General features: G+C 34.5%; 1 protein-coding gene across 6 annotated transcripts in view; it reads left to right on the forward strand.

The window, feature by feature from the left end:
- PCCA (propionyl-CoA carboxylase subunit alpha) overlaps positions 1 to 19,676 on the forward strand; it is a 381,582-nt gene that overhangs the window by 195,424 nt on the left and 166,482 nt on the right. For all 6 annotated transcript variants that reach the window (XM_054719911.1, XM_054719917.1, XM_054719915.1 and 3 more), the window contains 4 exons: positions 8,825 to 8,968; positions 10,322 to 10,396; positions 14,525 to 14,593; positions 16,105 to 16,180. In XM_054719911.1, the coding sequence (XP_054575886.1) occupies positions 8,825 to 8,968; positions 10,322 to 10,396; positions 14,525 to 14,593; positions 16,105 to 16,180 (364 nt within the window). The remainder of the gene's footprint in view (positions 1 to 8,824; positions 8,969 to 10,321; positions 10,397 to 14,524; positions 14,594 to 16,104; positions 16,181 to 19,676) is intronic.

Below are 19,676 nucleotides of genomic sequence, written 5' to 3' on the forward strand. Positions count from 1 at the left end.
ATTAGTATATTCCCTCTTTATTAGATAGGATTTCTAAATTCTTTGTTTCCTTACTTTTGGGCTTTTGAAGCCCTACCTAAGTTAGTTAGAATGGGGAAGTAAGATTACAGCTAAAGGCCTGGCCTGGGTGGTGCTAGTGACCTCTCCTCTGATTTGTGGCCCTTGTAAACTGGGAGTTTTTAGGAAAGCAGGTTATTGCCTAAGGAAAGGGCAGCGACTTAATTATAGGCGAAGAAGAATGTGCACTAGGACACCGGTCCCTGGCACAGATTCAGATTGCTACCCCTAGGTTGCCCCTATATTCCTCCTCATTGGAAGAAAAAGTCCTATAGAATTGTTGAAATTCTTTGGAGGCTAGACATCTCCACATCCCATCAGAGATGGTTCTATATAATATATGACTATATTTCAGAAGGATTTTAGAAGCTCTTTTTAATCAACTTGATTGATAAAAGGGTAAATTCTGTGTTATTTTATTAATTTAAAAATGAAGAATTATTGCAATTCAAATTCTGGTTTCAAAGTGACTATAACTAAACAAATAGAACATTCTAATCTCAGAACAGTTATAGATTAAAAAATACTCAGGACTTTCCACACTAAAACAATTTGATCTTTTGTGGAGTTGGAGTGTGTGATTGAGAGAATAATTGGTGGAAATAGGAAAAATTGTAGGGAAATGGATTTTTAACTGATTTTTAAAATTCCATTTTTTTCCAGAAGGGACATTATAGATCTGGGCTGAATTTGAACTTTTTTATTATATTTAAAATCATAGAGGCCAGGGTTCTTAGACTGGCTGGATTTAAGTAGATCTAGGATAATCTGGAATATTTGGCATAAATTTCCTAGGAAACTGAGAATACAAAGGAGGGTATGTTATACTTTCCGTAATATTTATTGAGTCTTATTAGAAAGTTGAAGGAAAGAAGTTTTTATTATACAGATCGGAATAGGTAAACTTGTCAGGCACTCTCAGTTAGTTTTTTGCTTTAAAGCATATTGTAGCCCTGGTTGGTGACTCAGTTGGTTGGAGTATTGTCCTGAACACCAAAAGTTTGTGGGGTTCCATTCCTCGGGCACATACCTAGGTTGAGGGTTTGATTCTCGGTTGGGGTGTGTTTGGGAGGCAACTGATCGATGTTTCTCCTACTCTCTCCCTAAAATCAATAAACATATCCTTGGGTGAGGATAAAAGAAAAAGCATATTGTAAACCATTTTGGTGTTTTTTGAGTTCTGGACTCTTACCTAGTTTTAATTTTTCAAATTTGTTCCTGTATTAGTTTCCTAGGGCTGCTGTAAGACATACCACAGACTGGATGGATTAAATGACAGATATTTTTTTTCTCACAGTTGTGGAGGCTAGAAGTGTAAAATTAAAGTCTTGGCAGGATTGATTTCTACTGGAGGCCTCTGTCTTTGGCTTGCAGATGGCTGTCTTTTTGTGTTTTCACATAGTCTTTTTTCTGTACTGTCTGTTGTCTGTGTGCTGATGTTTTCTAAGGATACCGGTCATATTGGATTAGGACCCACCCTGTTCACTTCACTTTAATTTAATTGCCCCTTTAAAGACCCTGTCTCCAAATATAGTTATATTCTAAAGTACTAGGGATGAGGACTTCAACATATGAATTGGGGGGTGCGGCGGTGGCAGAGCACACAATTCAGCCCATAACAGTTCCCTTATCTTTTCTTTAGTTTATTATTTGTTTTGGGGTCAACAGGGAAACTTTATATAATAGAATTAGTTCTGTTGCATGGGCACTCTTTAATATAGCCATTATTTTCAAGGTGAGTTGGGGCCAATTTCCCAACATGCTTTTTATCTTTGAATTCTGTGGATCAAAATCTAATAACTTTAGATCTTTATTTTGAAACCCTGTATTCTCAGGAGGTAATGCTTTAGAATTTTAATAGGTACGTGTTAGATTCTGTTCTGTACAAAGAATCTCTCTGAACCAAAAAAGCAGAACCAAAAATAATGGCATCAGTTATCCTTTTGGGCTGAAATAACAAACTACAAAGCTAGCTGTTATGCCAAATACCGTATGAAACTCAATTTTGGATAACAGGACAGTTTCCTCGTATTTCAACAGGTAATTACACCTATGCTGCTTTGCTGAATTGAATCAAGTTCTGCTTACTAAAGATAGCTTTTACCAACTAACTCTTTGTACTATGTCAGTTTAGACTTGATGTATTTAATAAAGATGTTACCTAAAATTTTATTAACTTAAAATAACATTATTAAATATTAGCACTTCTTAATATTTACTCACTTTATGCCTCCTGTATCTTTGTAAAGTGACAATGGAGTGTTGAGAAACAAGTTTGCGCATATGAAGGGATTTGTAAATTTTAGTGCCGTACAGAGATGTTGGTTATGGTATGCACGATGGGACTCCACTTTTGGGGACAGCTTCTGTTTTGACTAAGCAATTGGCCCACCACTCACCACTTGACAATTGCAACCAAATATCTCTCCATTTAAGGAACTTTGAATACTTTTTATCACCTCCCCTCCTCTGTAATGTTTGTATTAACACATATTTCATCAATATGACTTCTCTCCACACTCTTTGTGACTTTCCTCTTTTAAACTTCCCTCAATGTTAATTTTCATTTGAAGTTAAGTATGCAATTACATACTGCTTCGTTTGAGGAATACTTGTCTGTTACCAAGTTACTTATTAAAATTTTAGGAATTACTAGGTAAGTAACACAATAAAATATTTAAAAATTTAAGTCAGAGGTAATATATTGAACAAATTACATGCTGTTGATTATTTAATACAATGGGAATATTTTGATTGAAGAGAAAAGAATGTTGATTAAGTCAGTTTTCTTTATTTAAAATGTTTTATAATATAAAAACAAAAACTCTAATGACATTGCTTTAATTTTTTATGAACTTTTATTTTGAAGTTATTTCAGATATACAGAATTGTGCATTTCAGCAAACTGCAAAATTTCAAAATATTACAAAGCATGTTTGAATACCTTTCAATAGCATTTACATTTGCTTTATTCTTATATCTATATCTGTATCTATATATCTACGTCTGTCTTCTTTACCTGAAGCATTTCGGAGTAAATTTTAAGCCTGGCGCTCCTGTCTCCTAAATATGTCTTTATTTCCTAAAATCAAGAAAATTCTTTTACATTACCAAAATTAAGATGTTAACAGTGATATATTACTGTCATTTAATCTGTGGATCGTATTCAAATTTCACCAATTATCTCATTAGTTTTTTATAGTAAAAGAAAAAAAAATTTGGTTCAGGTTCCTGTATTCCATTTACCTTTCCTATCTCTTTACTTTCTCTCCATCTGGAACATTTCTTAGTCATTTTTTGTCAACTATGACCTTTACTTTTTTCCCCTTCTTATTAGCACAGGCAATTTATTTTATAGAATGTCCTTCATTTTACATTTATCTGTTTTCTCATTATATTCAGGTTATGCATTTTTGGCAAGAATGCCTCAGAAATGTTATTGTCTACCTATGAGCATCACATAGGAGACAGGTGATGTCTATCCCATTACAGGTGGCGTTGGCTTGGTTAAGATGGTGTGTCTCACATTTCTCCACTGCAGTTACTATTTATTCCCTTTGTCATTAATAAGGTATTTTATATGGAGATACTTTGAGATCCTGGAAATATTTTATACTTTCACTCACTAGTTTTAGATACTCCCTAGTTTCTATATAATGAGGAATAAGGCTAAAGTTTACAGTAGCAGTGGCAGAATTTATGAGTATATTTATTTAATCATGGAGGCAGATAAATGACAACACAGTGCCAGAAAGATTATTCATTACTATTGAAATTTGATTAAGAACTCAGAGGTGAACCCTGGCCGGGTGGCTCAGTTATTTGGAGCATCGTCCAATATGCCAAAAACGGTTGTGAGTTCCATTCCCTGTCAAGGCACATAACTATGTAGCGGGTTTGATCCCTGGTTGGGATGCGTTAGGGAGGCAACTGAGCAATGTTTCTCTCACATAGATGTTTTTTCCTCCCTCAAATCAATAAACATATCCTTGGATGTGGATTAAAAAAAACTCAGAGGTGAAGCAAAACCTAATTTACCTCATTGCATTTGATAAGCTCAGTTATTTATTTTTCGGGAAATACATTTGAAGCAACAGATTAGTAAGAGGGAATGACAAACGGTCTAGACACAAACACTGACAACAGTGACTACTTGATGGTGATGAAAAAGATAAAATTAAATTAAAATAGCAAATAGATCTATAAACAGCTAGCTGATTGTGACCATCTAATGTAAGCATGTAGAATACTTACTCATTCTAGTCCTTTAGTATGATTATGTCCCATAATATGGCATTTGGTGATTGTAGTTGTTTATATCTGTTTGAACAAATGATTCATGGTGAGATGGGGTATTGCCAGTACAAATTGACTTATCAGCTATTAGTAGACCCTGCAGGATGGCATACCTTGATGAATATATCCCAATCAGTAATTTGCCTTTGAGGATTCAGAAATTCTAATTTTGTAAGGCTTACTCCTTTGTATTTTCTTCTCATGTGTCCTTCTCTTCTCCCTCCCTTCATCCCCCCCTCCCACTCCTACCTCTCTACCCTACCTTACACCCTCCCTCCTCTTCTTTGTTTATTTGTTCTTTCTCACATTGATATTTTTCTCTCTCATCTTACTTTTGCTGACTAAATCACAAGATTTATGTACTAGAATGTCAATATATTAACCTTTGATGTATAATCATACTATCTAGTGCAGTGGTTCTCAACCTTTCTAATGCTGCGACCCTTTAATACAGTTCCTCATGTTGTGGTGACCCCCAACCATAAAATTATTTTTGTTGCTACTTCATAACTGTAATTTTGCTACTGTTATGAATCGTAATGTAAATATCTGTGTTTTCTGATGGTCTTAGGTGACCCTGCTAGCGGTTCTCAACCTGTTGCGACCCACAGGTTGAGAACCGCTGCTGTAGAGCCTAAGACCATCGGAAAACATAGATATTTACATTATGATTCATTAACAGTAGCAAAATTACAGTTATGAAGTAGCAACAAAAATAATTTTATGGTTGGGGGTCACCACAACATGAGGAACTGTATTAAAGGGTCGAGGCATTAGAAAGGTTGAGAACCACTGATTTAGTGGATCCCTTTATTCATATGTTTCTTAGAATTAGAACACATTTCTGTTGGGTAATAAAACTATGTATGAACCAGGTTCTCAAAAATGTGTTTGGCCTGGCCAGTATGGCTCAGTGGTTTGAGTGTCAACCTATGAACTAAGAGGTCACAGATTTGGTTCTTGTTCAGGGCACATGCCTGGGTTGTGGGCTCAGTCCCCCATGTGGGTCATGCAGGAGGCAGCCAATCAACGATTCTCTCTCATCAGTGATGTTTCTAGCTCCGTCTCCCTTCCTCTCTGATATCAATAAAATATATATATTTTAAATGTGTTTGGTGAGGAAAGGTTCACAATAAGGAAATTCAGTTTTATATTTTGAATGTTTAAGACATTTTTTTTTTCTGAAAGTGTGTTCCATATAATTCTCAACCCATAAAGATGCTCTGCAAAAGAAGGTGTGTGGTTAAATAAATACTATACAGTATCTTTTTCTTGTTGAGTTCCAGGGCAGATTGAGTTTGAGTAATCTTTCTTAAAAAGAAAGCCTGTTTAACTTAGGTTAACTCAGTGTTGCCTAGGCAGAAGTGACACAGGAACCCACCCAGCCCCAACATACACACATAATAGCTCTCAGAATAAATGTTTATCAGCATCATATTTTTATAGTTAGATTTTTTTCTTCTTCTAGGTGGGACAAGCTGTACTTGCTGGCTTACTAGACATCCATCTTTGACTCTGTTTTCTTTTTATAACCTTTTGTTCCAGTTAGCCACTTTCACTTTCTATTAATTTTCCCTTCTTCCCTCCTTTCTTTTTGAAAGATATTTTAAAAACTATTATTGAATATTTTGACGTGGGAGCCATTTTGTTTCTTCATATTGCTCTGTTCTGATGTCTAGGTGTTGAGTTGAACTTGCAGAGGGAAACTATTTTTAAGTTCTCAGGGATGGGAGCTATAAATTGTTTATCTAAACTATGTTGCACTTATAAGATCCCTGAAAATAATAATACAGGGTGTACAGAAAATATTTCACATGTCCTGTTTAATAACTTTGGAATTGTATTAAAATGTATTTATTGATTTCAGAGAGGAAGGAAGAGGGAGAGAGAGATAGAAACATCAATGATATGAGAGAATCATTGATTGGCTGCCTTCTGCACACTCCTTATTGGGGATCAAGCGACAACCCAGGCATGTGCCCTTGACTGGAATCGAACCCAGGACCCTCCAGTCTGCAGGCTGACGCTCCATCCACTGAGCCAAATCGGCTAGTTAAAATGTATTTAGAAAAATTTCTTTAGAAAAGGTTTAAAATGATAAGTTTTACTTTAAAAAGATATGTTTCTGTTACCTGAAAAATTTAGACATGTTAGAATGTTTTGTAGACTTTACCAATACTTGAACCTAAGTGGATATTTAAAAAAAATTTTGTAACTAATGATTTTGCTTTGAGTATCCAATTATTATTTGTTATCTACTTAATTATTTTGTTTTGAAATACTTGCAGCTCACTAATTTAGATTGTAAAATGTTGTTATGTTTCTGTTATATAACTCTGTTGGGTTAAAGTGGATCCATTTTTGTATTCCATTCATGGGTCCAATGTACTTTTTTTTTCTACATAGTTATTAAGAGGCCTTCTAAGGTAAAACAGAGCCTTATAATTAATTTGGTTCTTTAAACTTTTATAATAATATGCTTTATAAAGGATAACAGCACATAATTATCTAGCTGATTATATTTACTACATGCTTTACATACATTTTCCATGAGGAAGATCAGGAAGGTCAGAACATGCTGGGAGGGACAAAAATTCCAGCCCTACCTCTATCCTTTGTGATAGGTATGTCTCTCGATTTGCTGTCCATTCATTCACTCATTCATTTTATATTTAATTGCCTAGTGCAGTGGTCGGCAAACCGCGGCTCGCGAGCCACATGCGGCTCTTTGGCCCCTTGAGTATGGCTCTTCCACAAAATACCACGTGCGGGCGGGTACGAACAGTGCGATTGAAACTTCGTGGCCCATGCACAGAAGTCAGTTTTCGGCCTGGGCGAGCCTATTTTGAAGAAGTGGTTCTAACGCCGAGCCATACTCAAGGGGCCAAAGAGCCGCATGTGGCTCGCGAGCCGTGGTTTGCCGACCACTGGCCTAGTGTATAGTATGTACTTTCACTTAGCTTTTAAAATTACTTTCTCACTTAACAGATGTGTCAGTAGGATTGATATAAAGCCCTTGGCACATAGTAGGTTCACCTCTTGAATATTTAGAGTGGAATGATGCTTTCTCACATGAAATTTGTTTCTACCAATAATAGAGGCTTTACATTTTTTCTTATTTATACTATAGAATCTTATTTCTCATAAAACCATAATTTGCTTTCAAAAATATATATTTATACTATCTAAAAAGATCTTCATTTAGTGCTGCATTTATTTTACAAAGGTTAGATGCTTATTTTAGTGATGATTTGTCATTAAAATTATGTCAAAATGTCTTAAAATGTTGTTGAAACTGTAAACAAACTCATAACACACACAGAGCTAATTATGGATGCCATCTGTTTATTTTTACAAAGCTTTTTTTTTTTTAAGACCATGGCATTGTTTGCTTATGATAAGCTTCAGGATTATTATAATGACTAAATCCTGTCCTTCAATTAGTGTAGTTGAAGATGGGAAGACAATTCGTTTGTTCACTGACCTTTTCCCGTGTCAGAAATATAGCATCATGAAAAAAACCCAAAAACTATTGTGAAGTACGTTTAGAACATGCTTAATTTTTATGAGAAAATAAATTGATATCAAAGCAGCAGATGTGGCCAAAGTTCTATTTAAAATTTTCAAACTTATTCAAGGCTTTAGGTGAGCGACAGATGACCTGCTCTTTAACGGTGCCATAAGTGGCTTTATTTTAGCTCAGTTCAGTTTAGGAACTTGTAAGCTATTGATCAGATTTACAATGATGTGTATCCCTGTTAGTATCCCTCTCTGTCAGTGCATGTTTTTGTACATGTGTATTCCATGTGTTAGTGTGGAAGGCCAGGGATCCCCATGACAGCATCATCCAAGGTAGTTACCAGCAATTTGCTGAGAGAGCAGAGTGATTTCACTGGCTCAGTTTTGCTATTGTGCATGCTAAGCACTCCCCACGTAGGTCTGGAGGGAAAACAACCTGCAGGATCCATCTGCTGCTTTCTGCTACACTGCATTGATGTAAGAGTACGCTAATCGGGTTGCCTGTCAGGACAGGTTAGTGAAAGCATGCAAGTGGGTGAGACTTAGGCTAGACTAGTGCTTTGGAAAATCATAATCTGCCTCTGTAGATGCCATGCTAAGTGTAGCAGAATAGGTTGATTATCAGCCACATTGAGGACTGCAGTTAAATATGTAATTTTCGGTTATGAATTAACTGAAATTTAAAGTGTTAAACATTGCTGGACCACTTCTAGGTAAAAACTGGGAAAAGTGATACAGATAGTTTACAAATACTTTTTAGTTGTTAGTGTTTCTTATCATGCTTTGCACGCTATTGTGTTTATTCTTTAATTTTATTCTCTCAGTTTTTTAGTCAAATATGATTAAATGTAATTAACATTATTTTACCCAGAAATTATTGGGCTTGTTCTTGCTTATTTCTGTTTATTTACCTTTTCCTACACCTATTGACTGGCAGATCTTGGCCTTGCAGGTTGAGCATCCTGTCACAGAATGCATTACTGGCCTGGACCTAGTCCAAGAAATGATCCGTGTTGCCAAGGGTTACCCTCTCAGGCACAAACAAGCTGATATTCCCATCAACGGCTGGGCAGTTGAATGTCGGGTGTATGCTGAGGTAAATGAATGATGTTGGGATGAAGGAGGGTGGTTGTATCTGAGTCACGAGACCCCAGGTATAGTTAAATAACAAAGTAAAGTTAGGGTTTTATAATCCTTGTCAAATATTTGATTATGTAATCCAGAATTGAACCAGAAAATAAGGTTAGATCATTTTGACATAATTCAAAATAGTTTAAAAGGTTTGAATTAATTAATTTTCATGTATTTTTCCTAGATGGAAAAATAGCTACCAATCAGTTTAAGGGGCAACAAAGCATTTAATATTCTTGTGCTTCAGTGGACCGTGGGCTTGTTTGTTTGCTTGTTTCAAACCATATTTGAAATAAACGGCAGCATTTATTTCCATATTTTTAAGAGCCTACCCTGAGCACACATTAGTTGTTAATTCAATAGTTACTTAAATTTTTTCCAAGTTTCTTTTTCCTAAAAACTTCATCCCTTATGATTACATGAAAGTAACAATTGCAATTTAAATTGCAAAGCTTTTGATAAAACTTTTCCTTCATAATTTTAATTATGGATTTTACTCATAAGCACTCAGTTCAGTACTTTTACATTATTTTATAAAGATAACTATAAGTCAAATAATAAAGCAATCAATGTCTGAAAATACTATTTTCAAATTATTAAAACTGGAATGTAAGAAAACGTACTGTCTTTTACTTTATACATGAAGCCTGTCTATTGAAATAAAAAATAAACCAGCAGTATCAGAGTTTAAGAATACAGAAGTTGTTTGGAAGTGTTGTTTAAGGATCTTGAGAAATACGTTGTGGCTTGGTTATTGTTCATGCTTTTTTATTATATTTTAAGTGTTATTCTTCCTTCTGGTTATGACACTGAATTTATGTAATTTTTATCCTGATGCTCTAAGGTATTTACAATTGAGCACATATCTACTACCATGTACAAAGCTTCTTTTCAGGTCTTTATTTAAAGAACAAAATTATCAGATTTTACCATATGTGAGCTGTTCTGAGGATGAGAAAAACAAATATCTTTATTGTACTATTTTTGTTGTTCTGAACTTGAGTGTGTTTTGATGTAGCACCTAAGTTATTTTATTTTTGCCCAAGGCCTTCTAAGAAGATTTATAAAAAGTTGGAATTTTACCAATTTTAATAATGTATAATCAAGGTTAAGCTAAATTCTGTTTACAGTTCTGTTTGATTTTTACACTTCTAAGTTGTCTAGAGTGAGTATAAGACAGTAATATTCTGAAATCTGTGATTTGATAAGTATTGTGTATGGAAAAATAGACCTATAAATGCTTCTTCATTGTGTAAATATTTAACCTTGTGCTCATCTATATTTCAAAGACTGTGCTTCCTTTCCTTTGAACTTCCAGGACCCCTACAAGTCTTTTGGTTTACCGTCTATTGGGAGATTGTCTCAGTACCAAGAACCAATACATCTACCTGGTGTAAGTCATTAAACTGTAATACCAAGTGAGGGCTTAAAAATCTTGATTTATGTCATACTTTTATGTTAAAGCATGTCAACACCAAAGGGTGTAAATTGAAGGACAAGTGAAATTCATGGGGAATTACAATTTTTTTTGTGTGTGGTTTTTTAAAAAAAATATTTTGTACTTTATAATGTGCAGGAAGTCAGAATCCATTTGACAGGGGAAGTCTGGAAACATCTGACTTCTAATCTAAATAAATAATAGTTTACAATGTTCCCAATTCTTTCAAAAATTGTAATTAATAAGAGCACGGAATCCTAAGAATGGGAAATGACTTTTCTGTTACAATAGAACCTTTTCAATAAATCTAATCCAGCTTCCCTATATAGTCAAATGTCAGGAAATTCAGGCCCAAAATCAGCTTGTTAATTGAAATGGATTAAGGAAAACAAGCTACCTCATTTTGGTGTGTCACTGACTTTAAATACATATTATTTACACCAGTTAAAGAAAATTGATCACTGTCCACTTTATTCCATAGTTCTTCTATATTTAATAGTTCATTAAATAGTTTTTATTGCATAAAAAGAACAAGGACATACCCTTTCTTTTAATCAAGGTAATAAGTGCACATATATATGACATGGTGTTAGCTGGTGTGTGACAAGGCTGTACCATCTGTGAATATGATTATTCAGTTTGATTACTGGCATGAAGATGGTGAAAGATTACAGGAAGAATTCTAAATTTGAAGATGTTATTGGATATATGATTTATTTCACTTTTAAAATTGTTTTTGCCCATGTGCTTTCTAAAGGGACTTGACCCTTTCTAGGGTCGAAGACTCCATGCTGTGTTCAAAGCCTGAAGGCAGAAAAAAAATTGTAAAGATTTAACAGGCATTATGTGATGTTAAATAGCAGATGAGAAAACAAGTATTATGGGGACACATCTAAACATTTTTTTAATCAAACAAAAAGTATTAAGTAAGAATTCTTAATGATAACTCTAGTTGTTAGAAGTTTTCACCATGTTGTAATAGCTAGCAGGATGTCAAACATTTTGCCCTCGCAAGTTTTTGCAATTTGCAATTTTCGAACGTGAGACCTGTTGAAAGTATAAGTGATAATGGACAAACTATACCCCCTACGGTCTTTGTCCCTCCAAATCTTTCTTCAATTAATGCTGCAGCAGGAGTTTTATGTAATAACATTTGTGGTTGTGAGCCATCCATAGAAAGAAAAAACAATTAAAATGCCTTAAATGTTCTGCTTACTGCTGTTATTTGCTTGCGTGAATGTTGCATGTCAGCTAAATGGACCAAGGAATAGATAAAGTGATTGGGTGCGGGAGAGTGCACACTAAGCTTTGTCTATCATTATTGCTGGGAGCAATCAAATTGATGTCAGCAGGACAGTAGATGCGTTGACAGCTGTAATTATGTATCTCCATGGTGATCACTTTTGGCCTGTCATGGAGGCCCACGATTCCCCTTCCTTGGAAGCATTTAATCAGCTTGGGCTGTCACTTGTCAGGTAGACATGGTGGGCTGGGAGTTGTGCTGAGGGGGAGAGGTGAATCGGGAGTGAAGGGTGGGAGATGGGGCCACTGTTGGTACAGAGGAGAGACATTTAAATGATGCCAGAGGTTTCTGAGCAGTGGTTTGAGGCTCTCCTATATGGGTGCTTGGGTGTTTCCCTTCTTGCCTTCTTAAAGTAGATCAGTCATTTTTAACATAGGAAACCTTTGTGTTTCTTACCATTTTGGTCATAAGAATACAAACTTCAGAGTTAACGTACGGTTTGTACTTTTCACATGCTTCTTTAGGCCTAAAATTTATTTATATGGCAAATATGAAGACTTTCTTTTTATCTTTGGCCACCATATTTTGTAAATTTGTTATTTGCAGACTGCAATTTTGTTCTGCTCAGAAATTTGTGAATAATTTTATCTGACTTTGTTCTTAAAGCTTTTAGTGTAAAAGCAAAATATATTCTTTTGTAGAGCCTTTGTTTCACTTGGAGGAAAGGAGACTTGATTTGACTTTTAATTCATTGTTAGGCATTTTAGAAAGCTGATTATTATTTGAAAAAATATGCAAAAGCAGTAAATTATAAGTGGGAGTTTTTTTTGTTGGTAATGTTGATTTGCTTATACAGAGATATGTGTTGATTATATGTAATACATTTTGATATTACCCTACTTATTTTTAAAGGAAAATGACATAACCTTCTGTAATTATAATGTTAATAAATAACAAAGACAAAATTATATTTGGGCGCCCTAGGTGACCTAACTCTTAGGATGCTGTTATTCAAGGCAACTAAACTTTTAAGTTATGAACTATAGGAGAATGTAATAAATATTCTTTATTGCCTTTTAATTTTCAGTGGATTGAACATCAAAGTTCCACACTGGCTTTATAGCACTTTATGTAGCAAATAATAGAATATGTTTAAAGTAAAAAGTTTTAGAACTTGTACCAATTTCAGTTTTAAATACAGCTTTAGCAAGTGTGCTAAGGTTTTAAATAATACATGGTGGTAAAATTAGCTCTTTAACTTTTTGCCACTCAAATTTAAAAATTGCAAGTTCAGAGATGTCTTCTGATATGTAACTTGATTACCAGTTGCCATTTTGGGGCTATTTAAATGTGGGGAGAAGGTAGACTATAATTTTATTGCTTTCACAGCTGCCCCGTTAATTCTTTTCTAGTTTTAATAAACACTGCTTGTGAATTTCATAGAACTTCAGTTTATGTCCTGAAGTATGTTTTCAGAAAATAGAAAGCCAAGTTTATTTTTTAAGTGCCCAGATTGACTTTCATTTAACATTAAGGTTTTCCTATGTGAATGTGAATGCAAAGAAAATGTTTGTGTTTTACAAATACAGGAATAAAAGTACTCTGGGTTAGTGATAATGTTGTCTTCTAAAACCTTACAAAGAGAATAATAACAGTGTGACTTTTTTAAGGGGATGAAACTATGCTTTATCTTTTGATGTCACTGTATAATAAAGCCATCATCATACCCTCATGTGGATATCCTAGACAAGAGGTTCTACATGTGGTCCCTTGATAATTGCCTAAATTAAAATATTAAAGGCCTAACAGCCGCTGAGTTGACCTTTTTCTGCCTTGCTGCAGACAGATGAGCTGCTGTTTATTAGGAAGGCTTCTTCCCACAGGTGAGGAGCTTCCGCTTCTCTCTTCCCACCCCTTTACAATGTTGGGCATCAAAGTCCTGCTGTTCTTGCAGCTTCGATTAAATTCTTCCATCCTCAAGACCCCTAGGACATGCTTGACAGTCTTAAGTATTTTGATTAGCTTTTAAATACTTCAGATTCCTAAACTTAGACACCATAATTTAATAACTATTTCATCCTCAGCAACTGCTCATTTAAAAAGTTTTACATGGCTAACCTCTGCGCCTTATTGCTGATATCAAACTGGGAGATGAAAACAAGAATCAGCGATGTACTAACTTGTTGGCTGGTTAACAGCAATCAGGCTCTTCAAAAGAATTTTTTGAACTTGTACTATTCCACACCCCCTCCCATGAAAATCACAAAATCAGAACTCTAATTGGGGCTGTGTCCTTACAACGCAAAGCCATGAAAAAAGCTGTGTAAACAGTAAAGTCTCAGGGGACTAACAGTAAGAGAAAAAAAGTGTTTTACAGTTGAGAGGGTGAGACAACAAAGGAAAGTGTTGCAGACATGAAAGGCTCAGGACCAGCTTTCCTGTGGGGCTGATGAGCTGAGCCCCCAAGTCCTGTTGCATGGCTTGAGTGGGGTCCTCACTGGAACTCTCAGACGGTGCAGTGGGAGCATCGTTCATGCTATGCTTCAGTTGGAGACACCGTCAAATAGCTACAAACGCATAGCAGGATAGTGATGTAGAAATGCTTCCCTCTCCAACCCCTTTTCTTAGTTTCTTCATTTAGTGGGAAAATAAAAATATGTATGACTGAATATTGGCAGACCAAGATAATTTGGCCTCTATATATTTCTATATTGTTGTTCTATTTTCCAGAAGCTAAATGTCGAGATTGAAATTATCAGTCTATTCCATGGAAATTAAATTTGTTGTTAGAAACATATGTGTACAATATGAAGTTACTTTGATTTTTTTCTGTCTTCCAGGTCCGGGTTGACAGTGGTATCCAACCAGGAAGTGATATTAGCATTTACTATGATCCAATGATTTCCAAAGTTAGTTCTATTTTTTAATGGCTTCTTTCAATTTTATTCTGAAGGGCAATAGTCCTATTTAATTAAGAAGTTTGAAATTGGTTCTTTATCTGAATCAGGTATTATAATTAAACAAGGACTTGTGTACTGATGGAAAAGTGAAAGCAGAACAGATTTTCTTTGAAGAGAGAAATTCAGTATCATGTTTGTTTCCAACACCCCTTTTTCCCCCATCAACTCAAATAAAACTACTACCTGCCAATAACAAACTTATCTAACCAGTGACACCAACCCAGCCTATTGCAGTGAAAAAAGGAGTTAAGGTATTTTCTGGCCATTCCTGAAAATTGCCTGAGATAAAACTAAGAATGGCAGGTGATGTCAAAGTTTGGGTGATAGGCTGTGTATGTCAGAGTACTTTTTACCTTTTCAAATTTTATAAATCACAAATTTTGTAGGTTTCACATAATTAAATTGTATGTAAGAGTATAGGATTTCTTTTATGCCTACCTGTCTTTTTTAAATTTGACTTTCTGGAATAAATTAGCTCCACTTAAATCTTTAAATTTTTAAAAATCTTCAGAATTTGAAGATCTTATAAAATGTAAAATTTTGACCGCAGTTGTTAAAATTGTGGGTTTTATTGAGGAAATTCTATTTTTTCTAAACTTTTAGACTTGTATTGAAGAATGGCTTCTTTATTATAAATCTTCTTTCTCAAGATGTTTTTCTCCATATTTTGGGGGACTTTTTAATGTAGTTGCAGTAAACAAACCATGTTTTCCTTTTTTTTCACTTGTATTGTTTAAATGAACTTTAGGTATTTTGTTTGTTAGAGAAATGCTATTTAATAAAAAACACATTAAAATATTACAGATCAATTTAAATGAATATAGTTTCATTTTAGATGAATGCATATCTGTTCAGAAAAGTGGCCTGCAAATGAATTTTCATCCTGGCTATTGAAAATACTAAAATGTACTAAATGTATTATATAAATGTGTTGAATGTACTAAAATGCAAACTACAAATTGACTAATGTAATAATCAGAAAATTCTTTCATGAATAGTTAAGGTGCAGTTTTACTGCTAATTTGTATAAGATACATGTAAATAAGCACAAAGTCATATGGGACAGTAAATTTTTTAGTACAAGAACCCATTGCTTCTATATTATGCTATTTGTAAATATTAGCTATTCAAGGTTTCAAACTTGGAACCCACAGAAAAATGGGGAACACGAAAACCTCTTTCCTAATCTTCCACTATCCCAGATGCTTTCTTTCCTTTAAAAAAGTTTATGCTTATTTTTGTTTATCTCAAATAACTCTTTACTGTGATAGTGAACTGTAGGAGAAAAGTCTGAAATAGCTTGATTCTAATATTTATTTACTTAGAAAAATCTTGATATACTTAATATAAACCGAACCACTGTGAAGTTTTGAAAGATAATATGGGATATTATGGGAGGTGAGTTGTTCAATGGATTGGTCTATATATCTATATAAATCTTTTTGTTTGCTTGCTTTTAGCTAATCACATATGGTTCTGATAGAACTGAAGCACTGAAGAGAATGGAAGATGCACTGGATAATTATGTTATTCGAGGTAAAAACAAACATTTTAGGTCCTGTTATCTCTGCAATTCTAGAAAATAGCTTGAAGATTTACTAATTAGTGAATTTGGTACAATATTTGTTTAAGTGGAATAAAAAAAGCTTGAATTAATTAAACTGGCATACTAATTAAGAATAAGTATTTCATTTTTTTTAGCACTCGTATACTTTACATATATATCTTAGATCATAAGTTTCATTTACTAGCTTAATTTATGATCTTTCCTAGATGAACATACAGTTTTTTATATGTAAAATGGTTCTTTATACTGAAGACTTCTGGTGGGTGCAGTTTGACAGCAGATTTGTATAATATAACATTTGTATAATATATTATTATTGTCTTTGGTTTTTTGAAGTATGAAACTTGAAAATGTGTGGAGATAGAAAATATAGTGGCCTACATTTGACTAACGTGAGAGCAGAAAAGAAGAGATCTTTGCTTCTATGAACTAGAGCAAATTATAGAATATTTTCTAGGAAATACAATTTTGTTACCTCATGTGCATACAGGATAGTTCTAATATCTAACAAAGTGAGATTCTATAAGCCTTTAGGGTATGTAGTGATTAACTGCATTAGGACCAGCCATTACACTTAAAGAATTAAAATAGAGTTACACTTATTCCCCTTAAGGAGTAAATTGCATTTTAAATGTTATTAGCAACTTTCCATTCGTAATCAGAAGATCATTTTACTTTAGCTCAACATAAATTATCATCAGCTTCGGGATAATGGACTTTAATATCAAATTTAAAGTGTGAAATATAAGTTCACTTAGAATTATGACTGAATCATGTAGGAAAGACCATATATAAACAATATTGAAAGCCCCTTTTAGGTCCTTCTCAGTACTGTGTGCAGCATTATAAACTTTCATTGCACTTTGTCCTATTGCTTCTCCAAAGCATTTATCATAACTAATTGAAGAATCAATTGTGTAATTAATTGCTAAATGTTGGATTATCCCCTAAGAATATTAGGTACATGAGGGCAGCAATGGTGTTTATCTTGTTTACTTGTAAATTACGGTACAAGTGCTTAGCAGTATCTGACACATGATAGCTGATTAATTCATATTTGTTTAATGAATTAATGAAAGACTGAGTGATAACTATGTCTATGTCAAGGAATTTCTAATAAACTTGGTTTGAAAAATACAGAAAGATAAATATAATATAAATTGGTAGATGTCTTAATAGTGGAGTGAAAAAGTAGAGTGGGAATTCAAAGGTGGGGAGGGTATCTTACTTTTCTCACCACTCCCTTTTGGTCCTTTGAAAGTAATGTGAGTACTGCATTAGGGCTCATAGGTGACAGTTGAGAGTACCTCACTATGTGATTCCTTCAAACAACACCCTAGAGTAGCAGCATTTTTTAATGAACTGGTAACTTACTGTGTAGGTGAAATAAAAGGATGGCACACGCAGGCATCTTTGGAGTGTGACTTGCTATTATCTTGTGGAAAAACAATCTGGCGTTAGATGTTAAAATAAAAGTACATACCCTTTGACCTACTTGTTCAGTTTTTGGGAATCTTTCCTAGAGAGTTAAAAAACTGAATTGTGAGATGATGTTTACAGGGACATTTACAACAGCATTGTTTGTAGTAGCCTAAATTCTGACATACCAGAGTGTTGACCAAATGGATGAAGAATTGAGTAACTTACTGTGCACCTTCACTGTGAAATACTAGGTAACTATGACTTGAAGGCATGTCCATATGTGCTGGTAAAGTAAAAAAGCAATTTGAAGAGTAATGTTAGTGCAATCTCATATTAGTTAAACCATCTTCCCATCCTAAAATATGTTTAGTTGTGTTTGGATGAGCATAAAGATGGGGTTGTATACATATCAGAGTACTACCTCTTCTAATCCTTGAGGAAACAGGTTTTCCGGATGCAGTGTGCCGGAAACACCTTGTAGAAGATGAGTGCTTAGGCTAAGAAGGTATTCCGAGGGGGCTGTACACGTGATCAAAAAGAACTCCTAATTCTCTTTCCTTTTCGGCCCTGCTGTCCTGTGCTACCACTATCTACATCATGGACCGGCGCATAGCTTCCTGAACCGGTTCTCTGTATCTGCTCTTTACCTGCACCAACCCATTCCTCAGGATGGACTGAAGAAACTGTTTAAAGTGTAAACCCAATTATCACTTCCCTATTAAAACCCGTTTAGTGTCTTCCTGTTGCCTTTCGCGTGGATGCCACAGTAGTTTCATTTCTATTACTTTCTCTCATGCCCTCCTTTTTCCTGCTTCACTATTGTTTTCATTTCCTAGGATGTGCTATTTTCTTTCCACCCAAGGATCTTCTAAATTAGGTTATTGTTAAAACAACTATAGCAAAGAGAATAAAAAACAGTGACTTAAGAAAGATACAGTTTAATTTCTTTCCCGTGTAATAATCTAGGATGTTGTCAGGGGCTGTTAAGGTGATTCTTATATTCACAGCAAATGGTTTTCATTTTGGGGTCCAAAGTGGCTGTGTTTGTGCCCATCATCTGGCCTCAGCAGGAAGCTGGCAGGGCAGTGGAGGTTATGTGCACTTTTTTTTTTTTTTTAAATTCAGAACATAACCAATAGGAAGGCTCCCCTCCTATTGGTGCTGAATCATAAGGTCATACATAGCTGCTAGGAAGGTGAGAAATGTAGTTGATATCAAATGGCCATATATTAAGCTAAAAAGTAGCATTTCTTTTATTAGGGGAAGGAAGGGAGAATAGATATCGGTGGATGACTAGGAAAATAAATACATCTGCTCATTTGTGGAAACACATACACACAAGACCAGAACTAATAAGATGATGTACCTACAGGAGATCGAGGAAGGATCTGCTGGAAATGATTGGGATCTGCTGGAAATGATTGGGAGGCGTGAAACAAAATACATGGCATAAAGGGAGAGACTTCCTTGATTATACATTTTTGTATAATTCTGACTTTTAGATCTATAGTAATATTCAAAATAAGTAAAATCATTAATGTTTTAGGGAAAAAACTCAAGTGGAATACAAAGAGAAGCAAATGGACAGGAGTCTATGAATCATATACTCATGCTGAAGGAGAGAGAAAACAGCTAACCTAAAGAACTTTTAACAGTATTTTGATTGATAAGCTAAAGATAAAATCTGTATAAATAAATATTAAATTCTAGTTAGGAGGTTTGTTTTTCCTAGTTCATAGGTTAGAGTTCTGAAAACCAGTTTGCGTCTATTCTGGGATTGAGGAAATAAACACGTTTTGGATAAGAAGAGCCAAGTTTCTCACTGTCAGAGAAAGGAGTTACACATGTGGAAATGGATAAGGTTAGAATTAACCTTATGGTGTTGAAATGAAATAGAATTCTTAGTTTTTTGCCATAGATTGAAAAATAAGTATATAAATATATGTTATTGTATACGTGTATGTTTGTGAACATGCATGTGTGTATGCCCATATATAAATATATTTTCTAGCTCAGGTTCTTCCATGTTAGCACTATTGACAT

The sequence above is a fragment of the Eptesicus fuscus genome, chromosome 8, assembly GCF_027574615.1.
Source record: "Eptesicus fuscus isolate TK198812 chromosome 8, DD_ASM_mEF_20220401, whole genome shotgun sequence".
NCBI lineage: Eukaryota > Metazoa > Chordata > Mammalia > Chiroptera > Vespertilionidae > Eptesicus > Eptesicus fuscus.